Consider the following 11,297-nt stretch of genomic DNA (forward strand, 5'->3'; position numbering starts at 1 on the left):
TTTTCCTAAAATTTTCCATACATCCATACTTACTTCCTTAGGATACATTTTGAGAAGTAGAATACCTACTTAAAAGAGTGTAGATATTCTTCTAGTATTGACATAAGCTATGTAGGCACAAAAGGCAATCCTAGTTTTACTATAAATTTAAGTTTTCTGATGCCTGTGAGGAATCATATGATCAAGATTACTGTACATCCTAGCCTCACTGAATTCTTCATCCATGGAAGAGTTAAACAGTCCCTTAAAGGGGAAGTTAAAGTGAGTCTAGTCAGGAGATGTTGAAATGATAGAAATTCTAGGGTTAGAACAAAATGAAAGGAAATGGGTTTGAGAGGAGCGAAGGGTATAAAGGCAGTCAGACATCCAGCAAACAAATTACTCCTCTGGTTCACTCCTCCTGAACTGAACCTCCTCTTAACAACAAAATGATGCTCAAGGTATTGTGACATTTTATGTGACTTACTTAAATTGCTTTTCTAGCAGACTTCTTCCTTTCTCAATTTCTTCAGTTGCCCTCTCCTTTTAAGAACTACCTGCCTCTGCTTTAACTTTTCTTATAACCTGTGGGCTACCTAATTAACTGCATGGTGGCTTTTATTACTGTTTTACAAATGAGATACATGATTCTATTGTACGAAGTTAGGAAGGGGATGAATCATGACAAGTTCATTAAATTTTCACCCCCTAGTTTTATGTGTCCATTTTGACACTGCCAGATTGTGTTTTTGTTAATCTATTTATTGTCACCACTTTCTGTAGAAGATAAGAGGGTCATGCTTTGTCACCCAAGCTGGAGTGCAGTCGTGTGATCATGCTTTTTAAAGCAGGAATGATCCAGTATTGACTTGGCATTCTTGAGAGCTTAGAACAGTGCTGGACTCATAGTAAGAACGGTGGCTCACACCTGTAATCCCAGCACTTTGGGAGGCCGAGGTGGGCAGATCACGAGGTCAGGAGATTGAGACCATACTCACTAACTTGGTGAAACCCCATATCCACTAAAAATACAAAAAATACTAGCTGGGCGTGGTGGTGGGCACCTGTAGTCCCAACTACTGGGGAGGCTGAGGCAGTAGAATGGTGTGAACCTGGGAGGCGGAGCTCGCAGTGAGCCGAGATCGTGCCACTGCACTCCAGCCTGGGCAATAGAACGAGACTCTGTCCAAAAAAAAAAAAAAAAAGAACTTGTGAAATTGATTTGTTCAATGGCTTTATGTTATGCCTTAACTTATACATTAATAATCACTGTATTTAACTAAAAAGAGATGCAAATGCCATAAGAAGGTCAAGCAGATCAGAAAGATATTTTAGAAACAGATGAATGCAAGGCCCACCGACAGCTGAGCAGCTGTGTGTTTATTTCCCTCACATTTCATTCCTTCAGGGGCCAGGGAGAGCCATGTGTTCTTTGGCACACAGGGTGCTGCTCACGACTTCCAGGGGATTCCGGTGTTCCACCTTCCTGTATCACCAGCAGCACGGTCTCATATGGATGGACGGTGCAATTACCTCCAGGGCTCCATGTCACCAATCCACCTGCCCCACCTGCTCCCCAGTCTCACATTCCTCCACAAGACACCCCTGGGTCAGATCTAGCCCTAAAGAGATGAATGATCAATTACTACATGCCCCCAACTGTGAGACTTGTGGGGGTTGGAAGAGAGGTTTAAAAGAGGTAGTTTTGCTTAGAGTCAGGGATTCAATCAATATTTGAAACTCTTAAGTATAAACCCATTCTACTTCTCTCCCTCTGCCCCTAAAAATATTTTAACTCAAATTTCTAGCAGTGTGAAAATCAACATGATTGTTATTCTTCCACCCTAATCTGAAACCTTTGTGCCAGCATCCTTTCTCTCTATCAGCCATCTTCTCTCCTGCTTTCCCCCACCCCAAACCCCCCTCCACCTTTCTATTAAAGCTCGCGGAGACATGAAAAGTAGCCCATCCTTTTGAAAATGGCAAGTGTTCCTTGACTTGATAAATCTGACTTGAGACTCTGTAAATGGGACTAGTCAGTGGCCAGGTTGAAGGACGTTCAGCTAGGCACGGGTTCCATCTCTGTAGCTCTGTCCTGGCACTGAGCTCAGAATCAGAGAACCCCAGATACCCCAGGTCCCCTAATCCAGTAGCCCCTCACCTTACAGTTAAGATTTAAAAATGAAGTATCTGATGTTGAGATAGACAAATTAAGTTGTGCAATGATGTAGTAACCAGAACAAGAAAGGGAAGCAATCCAACATTCACTAGGTAGTGAGCAGATAGTGAAACCTGACTTAAGAGTGGATGTTTTTAACTCTACATAATAGATGCTGTCCTGCGAAAATGTGTAGAAAACAAAATAACTGTCTATGTATTGAAGAATTTGAATTTTAAAGGAACTGCAGAGTACTCCACTGCTTATGAAATTTAAGTTTCATAGCTTATGGGTAGAAGCAGAATGAGCTTCTCCAGTAGGATGAACACAGACACTTCATACTCAACAAGTTTACACTGAGCCCATCATCACTGCTTGGAAGGCTGCTCCTCTTCCTGTGTTCTCTCTCTTGGCCAATGGCACTGCCATTTCCCCATCCAGAACCGGGGCTACTGCAGCAGTCCTTTCACTGCCCCTGTCTACCCATCTCCAATCCATTCTCTATACAATTGCCTACAGGAATCTTTCCAAAACATTAGTTCTGACCATAACTCTACTTTTCTTAAGATAGCACTTCGGCTCCCCATTGACATCACAGTCTTTAGCATGACGTAATGTTCATCATTCGGTCATAAGTTGCAAATCCATTCTCCATGTCACCTCTGTCTCCTGTATTCAACTCCACAGCTGAAGGGAGCCAAACTCCCTCCACTCTCTCACACCTCCCAGCCTCGGCCCTCACTTCCACTTCTACCTTTACCCTCCATTCTCATCACCCTGCGCTATTATCTGATGACTACTCTTAAGTTTTCATAACCAGATCAAGCATCAATGTCTCCACCAACAGGGAAGAGCAGGCAGTGGTTCTCAAGTCACATATGTAATTTAAAATTTTCTAGTATTTAAATTTTAGAAAATGTTTAGAAGAAACTAATCAATTAATAACGTGTTTTATTTATGCTGTATCCCATATATTATTGATATATTGATATCAATATATTGAATATGTTTCTATTAAGACAAGAGGAATCTCATTCTGTTGCCCAGGCTGGAGTGCAGTGGCATGATCTCGGCTCACTGCAACCTCTGCCTCCCAGGTTCAAGCAATTTTCCCACCTCAGTCTCTCGAGTAGCTGGGATTACAGGTACCCACCATCACACCTGGCTAATTTTTGTATTTTTAGTAGAGATGGGGTTTTGCCACATTGGCCAGACTGATCTTGAATTGCTGACCTCAAGTGATCCATTCGCCTCAGTCTCCCAAAGTGCTGGGATTACAGGCATAAGCCACTGCACCTGGTCAATGAATTGAACATTGATTCAGCATGTAGTCAATATTTTTAAATTATTGAGATGCTTTATATCCTTTTTTCCTACTAAGCCTTCAAAATTCAGTCTTTATTTTACTCTTATGACACATCTCAATTTGCTGCATTTCAAGTGCTCAGTAGCCACATTGGAGAGTAGCTGCCATATTGGACATAAGCGCACCAGAACACTTGAGAGCCTCCTAGAGATCCTAATGAAAACAGAATCCTGAGCTATGCTTCCAGAGGTTCCATTTCTGGGGAGAGTCTAATTTTGGTAGTCTAGAGTGGGGACCAGAAATGTTCATTTTCAGCAAGAACTCCAGGTGGTTCTGAGGTACATGTTCATCAGACCATTTTGGACTTGATAGCTAGATGCCCTGATTGTGGAGTTAGACCTATAGGGGCTTCTGTTCAGATTCCACCATTTAAAAGCTGTGAAAATTAGTGACTTTAGTTTTCTAGGTCTCAGTCTCCTCACCTGCAAAAATAACTACCTGGAGACTTGTGGGTATTAAAAGGGTAATATGTTTGAGACATTCAGCACAGTGCCTGGCAGGTATCTCATAATAGCAGCTGCGCACTGCCCCCACAGAAATCCCTATTACACAGACGAGGTGTCCCTCGCGTCCTCCTCCCACAACTCTCTGTGCTTCCCCCCACCACCATCCATCACACAATGCTGTGTCCTGTGCTTGCTATGCTGCCCCTCAACTCGACTGAGGAGAGAAACTGGCTGCTGTGTGCTCCCACATCCCTCTGCCTCACACATAATAGATGCTTAGTACACATCTTTTTTTTTTTTAGAAATTAAACTAAATCTGATCAACTGGGTTTCTTGAGTGGAAAAACTCAAGAAACAAAGTTTTTCCACTTTGTTTCTTGGAGCAAACAAAGAAACAAAACTCTTTGCACAAAAGTGCCTCAAGGTTTTTTACAGAACAGAAGTGTGTAAGTACAGAGTGGGGTGTAGCCCTGTCCTAACACTCTTCCCTTTAAAGTCTATCACAGAAAGCTTTGCCACAACTATCCATGGCTTGAAAGCGGGACACCTGACAGATCGCGTTATTCAGAGGAGCAAAAGGATGATTCTAGACACTCTGGGTGCTGGGTTCCTGGGAACCAGTACGGAAGTGTTTCACAAAGCCAGCCAATATAGCAAGGTAAGAAGGTCAAAGTCTATGTTAGAGATAAAACCCAGCGCATACATATGTGTTACATTTAATCTATACTTCTTTTTATAGACAGCACTTGATGTACATAGCACTGTTCTATATCGTTTTAATAATTTTCTATGTTCCATTATTTGAGTTTTAATAGTCATCCATATTCTTTACTAAGTCACTGTCTTAAAACCATACACAGTCAGGCACAATGGCTCACACCTATAATCCCAGCACTTCCACAGGGCAAGGTGGGCAGACTGCTTGAGCCTAGGAATTTAAGACCAGCCTGGGCAACATGGCAAAGCCCCATCTCTATAAAAACAAAAACAAAACATACAAATTAGCCAGGAGTGATAGCACACGCCTATAGTCCCAGCTACTCGGGAGGCTGAGAGGTGGGAGGATCATTTGAGCCCGAGAGGTTGGGGTTACAGTAAGTCAAGATCATACCACTGCACTCCAGCCAAGGCAACAGAGCAAGACCATACCTTAAAAACAAACAAACAAAATCATACACTAGTAATATCTCACAGTTTATTCTTATTCTCTGGAGAAAAGCCTGGTCAAGTACTCTGAGCAGAGTAGGGATGTACGTGAGAGCTCCTGCTCTCCCTAGGGTGTATTTGAGATAGACGGTTAGTCCATCTCTCCTGGTATTAACCCCAAGGAGCAAATAAGAGTAACTTCAGATGTGCTTCCCTGGAGTACTTCCGGATCATGATCTGGGATCAAGCAACATCTCCTCCCCATTTCATGAAGGAAAGTTGTGTATTCTATAAGGATGAGAGGAATTCAATAACTAGGGCTTCTATCTGTGGCAAAGGTTCAAGTCAGAACCATGAATAATGCCTCCAAAGATGAAGAATAACTCTTGAAATGGTGACTTGGTATACTGTATTGACACTATCACTGGTTGATTTGCTTTTGTTCCAGATCTACAGTTCCAACATAACCAGCACTGTTTGGGGTCGGCCAGACATCAGGCTTCCACCCACATATGCTGCTTTTGTGAACGGTGTGGCTGTAAGGAGGTTTACACGTCTTTTCAACTATTAGATAATCACAATAATTTTAGAGTCGGGAAATATCTCAGAAATTGCCCAAATTCTATATTTTACAGATGAAAGAACTGAAAGTCAGAGAGATAAAGTGGCTTACCCTCTCCCCTGTGTAGTAATTCGGTTTTCATGTTTTTACAGTAAATTGATGCTTTTCAAAGAGATTTTGTAGTAGAGGAAAAAAGATGGAAGGATTTAGATAAAAACACCCTAAGGTATCCCAATTCGAAACCTTGAATATAAATGGCAAAAAATACAAAACCCAACATCCAGACCAAATTTCTTCTCAGTTTTTCCTGTTTGGGGCCAGTTTCTCTCCAGTAATGTGCTTTTTATTCATTCATTCATTCATCCATTCAACAGATAGTTATTGAGAAAGGAACAATAGCCATACAGTGTCTATTTTCTGAACCAAAAATCTGTACTTCTCATCTGACGGATGATTTTTATGCTTTTTCTGTGTGTCAGGGGAAGTATTCTACAAGATGTAACTTGGAAACGGATATGTTGGGATTTTTGAGATATTTTTATGATTTATGGGGACAATAGCTCAGGAGATTGAAAGTTAAAGCCAATGGTGCATTCCAAAGTAATGTCCTGAAAACAGTGGGAAATGTACCAGTGACAGAAAATAGATATAAAAATCTATTTTTAAATGAACTTCTGGTTATTAGTGTTTTAATATAAGGAAAAAGAAAATGGCTGGGAGAAAGAGGAATAAAATCTTAAAGCAGAGAATAATGATTTTTAAATATATAGCTGAAAAGTTAATTTGGATTTGAGAGTTCTTGTGCTCGTCTTACAACTTCTCTAAAAGTTTGAAATTAGTTCATAATAAAAAGGTACAAAAACATATGGCCTCATATGGAATAAATGACATTAAACTTGCAGTGCAACTTATTTAAAGGGTGGAGGAGGAAGGAATTGCCAGCCACCTGATTCTGCAGCTTTGTTTTTAAAGGGGATTATAGATCTTTCCAGGGGCCATGGCAGAGGGACCTTAGGCCACCAGGGCAAGACCCAAGCTCCTTGGGTCTCACAAGCTGCTCTCCAAGGTACTCCGCTCCTCTGGCAGAGGAACAGCATTTCCCACGGGCCGGCCACGTGACTAATAATCACAGCCAGGCCAGATGCGGTGGCTCATGCCCATAATCCCAACACTTTGGGAGGCTGAGGTGGGTGGATAACAAGGTCAGGAGTTCGAGACCACCCTGGCCAACATGGTGAAGCCCCATCTCTACTAAAAATACAAAAATTAGCCAGGGCAGTGGTGGGCACCTGTTATCCCAGCTGCTCCAGAGGCTGAGGCAGGAGACTTGCTTGAACCTGGGAGGCAGAGGTTGCAGTGAGCCAAGATCATGGCACTGCACTCCAGCCTAGGTGGCAGAGTGAGACTCCGTCTCAAAAAAAAAAAAAAGAAAGAAAGAAAAAAGAAAAAAATCACAGACAGTTCTCAGATTTTCTTTTCTGAGAATCAGATCAAAAGAATCTCACATAAAACAAGGTTATTACTAAACTAAGTCCTTAGTGTTCCAAAAGCCATTGCAGTAAGGGAAAATTTAAGGTTTTTTGTCGCTGTTTGTGTCTGTTTACATAGATTCACTCCATGGATTTTGATGACACGTGGCACCCTGCCACCCACCCTTCTGGGGCTGTCCTTCCTGTCCTCACAGCTTTAGCAGAAGCCCTGCCAAGGAGTCCAAAGTTTTCTGGCCTTGACCTGCTGCTGGCTTTCAATGTTGGTATTGAAGTGCAAGGCCGATTACTGCATTTCGCCAAGGAGGCCAAAGACATACCAAAGAGGTATGGAGAGAATTTGCCCCATCAAAAGGTAGTCACATCCCCTTCATCTGTCAATCATTATCTCTGTAGAGCTTTCTGACTTAGAGGCCGGCTCAGCGGAAGATGTTAACATTAGCACAGGTAGATAAGTCAATACACTAGTCACATACGAAACCCTCCATCCACATTTAAAGAAGTGACTTCGAGAGTGCAACCTGGACCATGAGATAAATTGGGCCTCTCGTCGCAAGGTGATTCATGTCATTCTGGCGTTCATGGGTGTACTGAGTATTCCTTTTTTCATCCTCAGAGCAGAATCTATTCTGAGACTGGCTAGCGTCCCTCAGACTAATGAGGACATTCAGAATATCCTTACCCTGACTGTTCATCCTGCAGATAAAAAATGGTCAAATGTCGGCCACATCATATGGCTCAGTCTCAGATTTATGTTGCCACTTGGCCAGCCTGCTAGGAGAGAAGTAAATTGAAATACTGGGTAGTGAAGTTTCACAGTTTCTTCAAGGCCCACAATTCTCACAGTTACTTAGGTAAGATTTCAGCAATCAATAGCTGTTGCCTTTCTGGCAATAATTGTAATGGTACCATTTATAAAGAACTCACTGTGTGCTACACACTATCGTAAACATGTTAATTTATTCAAAGCTCCTAAAACTCTAAGAGGTCAACGCTATTATTATCACCATTTTGTTTTATTTTATTTTATTTTTTGAGATGGAGTCTCACTCTGTTGCCAGGCTGGAGTGCAGTGGTGTGATCTCAGCTCACTGCAACCTCCGCCTCCCGGGTTCAAGTGATTCTCCTGCCTCAGCCTCCCAAGTAGCTGGGACTACAGGCATGCACCACCACCCCCAGCTAATTTTTGTCTTTTTAATAGAGACGGGGTTTCATCATGTTGGCCAGGATAGTCTCGAGCTCTTGACCTTGTGATCTGCCCACCTCGGCCTCCCAAAGTGCTGGCATTACAGGCATGAGCCATCATGCCTGGCCTTATTATTATTTTTTTTTATTATATTTTTTGAGACAGTCTCACTCTGTCACCCAGGCTGGAGTGCAGCAGCATGATCTCAGCTCACTGCAGCCTCTGCCTCTCAGGTTCAAGTGATTCTCCTGCCTCAGCCTCCTAAGTAGCTGGGACTGCAGGCACCCACCACCATGTCCAGCAAATTTTTGTATTTTTAGTAGAGTCAGTGTTTCGCCATGTTGGCCAGGCTAGTCTCGAACTCCTGACCCCAGATGACCCTCCCACCTTAGCCTCCCAAAGTCCTGGGATTATAGGCATGAGCCATCGCACCTGGCCTATCACCATTTTGTGTAAGAAAAAATCTACAGAGAAGTTGAATAACTTCCCCCAGATCACATAGCTAATAAAGTAATGGAGCTGAGATCTGAACCTGGGCAGTGTGACTCCATTATCAATGCTCTTGATGACTATGCTATCCTGCCTCCTGGTGATTAAGGTTTGTACATTTCCAACTCTGCTTCTTTGCTTTTCAGATTCCATCCCCCTTCCGTGGTAGGAACATTGGGTAGTGCTGCTGCTGCATCCAAGTTTTTAGGACTTAGCTCCACAAAGTGCCAAGAAGCCCTGGCCATTGCTGTTTCCCATGCTGGGGCACCCATGGCCAATGCTGCCACTCAGACCAAGCCCCTCCACATTGGCAATGCTGCCAAGCATGGGATAGAAGCTGCATTTCTGGCAATGCTGGGTCTCCAAGGAAACAAGCAGGTCTTGGACTTGGAGGCAGGATTTGGGGCCTTTTATGCCAACTATTCCCCAAAAGTCCTTCCAAACCTAGATTCCTACAGTTGGCTGCTGGACCAGCAGGATGTGGCCTTTAAGCGTTTTCCTGCGCATTTATCTACCCACTGGGTGGCAGACGCAGCTGCATCTGTGAGAAAGAACCTTGTAGCAGAGACAGCTCTGCTTCCAATTGACTACATTAAGAGAATTGTGCTCAGGATACCAAATGTCCAGTATGTAAACAGGCCCTTTCCAGACTCGGAGCATGAAGCCCGTCATTCATTCCAGTACGTGGCCTGTGCCATGCTGCTTGATGGTAGCATCGCTGTCCCAGCATTCCATGAATGCCAGATCAACAGACCACAGGTGAGAGAGCTGCTCAGTAAGGTGGAGCTGGAGTACCCTCCGGACAACTTGCCAAGCTTCAACACACTGTACTGTGAAATAAGTGTCACCCTCAAGGATGGAGCCACCTTCACACATCGCTCTGATACCTTCTATGGGCACTGGAGAGAACCACTGAGCCAGGAGGACCTAGAGGAAAAGTTCAGAGCCAATGCCTCCAAGATGCTGTCCTGTGACATGGTGGAAAGCCTCATAAAGATAGTCGAAAATCTAGAAGACCTAGAAGACTGTTCTGTGTTAACTACACTTCTCAAAGGACCCTCTCCACCAGAGGTGGCTTCAAACTCTTCAGCATATAATAATTCTATCACAAATCTCTCCTGAGGCTTACCAACATCTAAATGACTTTGCATTTGGGGAGATTCAATGATTTGGTTTATAAAGCAAGGGTCTGCTGCTTAGTTTGCCCAGGAAAAATGAACCAAGATGGAGAGAGTCCAGAAACAGAACTATATATATCTGGAAGGAGGCTTCTCCTGTAAATTTTGCAGGACAGTTCCAATTACTTAAATCAAGAGAAACACACACCAAAAAAATGAGTTTATAAGCATTCACAAGGGTGAAATTCAACTCACCTGTGATTTACTTATAAAATTAACATTTTCATAGGAATTATGTGTGGACTTCATGAGCCCCAAGGCTTTAGAGGGATGTGAACCTGCATGTATATTTTCTGACAGTGGAGAGGGCTCTGATGCATTGTGTCACCAACAGATCTCCTAGACCATGGCTTACTACCAAGCCCTCCACAGTGCAAGGGGTGCTACTGGGGAATGGATGGATTTAAATCCTGCCTCTGCCATTTACTAGATGTAGCCTTGAGCGTGTTACCATTATCCCTCTGCCTCAGTTTCCCTATTTGTCAAGCAGAAATAAAAAGCAGTCTGGAAAAATCACATTTTGGCTCTAGAACCCATGGTCTTAAGCACTACAATATATCACCTTTCAGTACAAAAATATTTGAATCAGAGTTGCAATAAAGAATGAAAAGGAAAAAAGAGAAGTAAATATGTAATTATATAAATACTAAACTGTATGAAAATAATAGAAGTGTCATGGGGATTAAAAATGCAACACTAACAATCATAGTTAATGTGTTACAAATCCCTGGTATTGTTCAACAAAAGGGCAACGTATTAACTCTAGATATTGATTAATAAGTATGCTGTATTAGTCCGTTCTCACACTGCTATAACAAACTGCCCAAGACTGGATAATTTATAAAGGAAAGAGGTTTAATTGACTCACATTCCTCATTACAGAGGAGGCCTCAAGAAACTTAGAATCACACCGGAAGGAGAAGCAAACACGTCCTTCTTCACATGATGGCAGGAAGGAGAAGTGCTGAGCAGAAGGCAGGAAAGCTCCTTATAAACCACCAGATATCAGGAGAACTCACTATCATAAGAATAGCAGCATGAAAGTAACTGGTACCATGGCTCAATGACCTCCAACCAGGTCTCTCCCACAACACATGGGGATTGTGGAAACTATAATTCAAGATGACATTTGGGTAGGGACACAGTCAAACCACATCATTCTGCCTCTGGCCCCTCCCAAATATCATGCCCTCACATTTCAAAACACAATCGTGCCTTCCCTACAGTCCCTGAAAGTCTTAACTCATTCCAGCATCAACCCAAAAGTCCAAGTCCAAAGTCTCATCTGAGATAAGGCAAG

At 42.8% G+C, this 11,297-nt stretch overlaps 1 protein-coding gene across 1 annotated transcript; it reads left to right on the plus strand.

Annotated features, from left to right (window-relative positions):
• Positions 1 to 380: 380 nt before the first annotated feature.
• On the plus strand, positions 381 to 10,513 carry ACOD1 (aconitate decarboxylase 1). The gene is made up of 5 exons (XM_005586033.4): positions 381 to 440; positions 4,446 to 4,607; positions 5,544 to 5,633; positions 7,266 to 7,471; positions 8,966 to 10,513. The coding sequence occupies exons 1-5, from the start codon at positions 429 to 431 to the stop codon at positions 9,939 to 9,941; spliced, it is 1,446 nt and encodes a 481-aa protein (XP_005586090.2). The 5' UTR covers positions 381 to 428; the 3' UTR covers positions 9,942 to 10,513.
• The last annotated feature ends 784 nt before the right edge of the window (positions 10,514 to 11,297 follow it).

This window comes from Macaca fascicularis, chromosome 17 (genome assembly GCF_037993035.2).
Source record: "Macaca fascicularis isolate 582-1 chromosome 17, T2T-MFA8v1.1".
NCBI classification, from domain to species: domain Eukaryota; kingdom Metazoa; phylum Chordata; class Mammalia; order Primates; family Cercopithecidae; genus Macaca; species Macaca fascicularis.

Excerpts from the sequence above, each read along its gene's own strand:
- ACOD1 (XM_005586033.4), top strand. Across the intron at positions 4,608-5,543 it reads AAGCCAGCCAATATAGCAAG|ATCTACAGTTCCAACATAAC; the intron begins GTAAGAAGGTCA and ends CTTTTGTTCCAG. Across the intron at positions 5,634-7,265 it reads CTTTTGTGAACGGTGTGGCT|ATTCACTCCATGGATTTTGA; the intron begins GTAAGGAGGTTT and ends CTGTTTACATAG.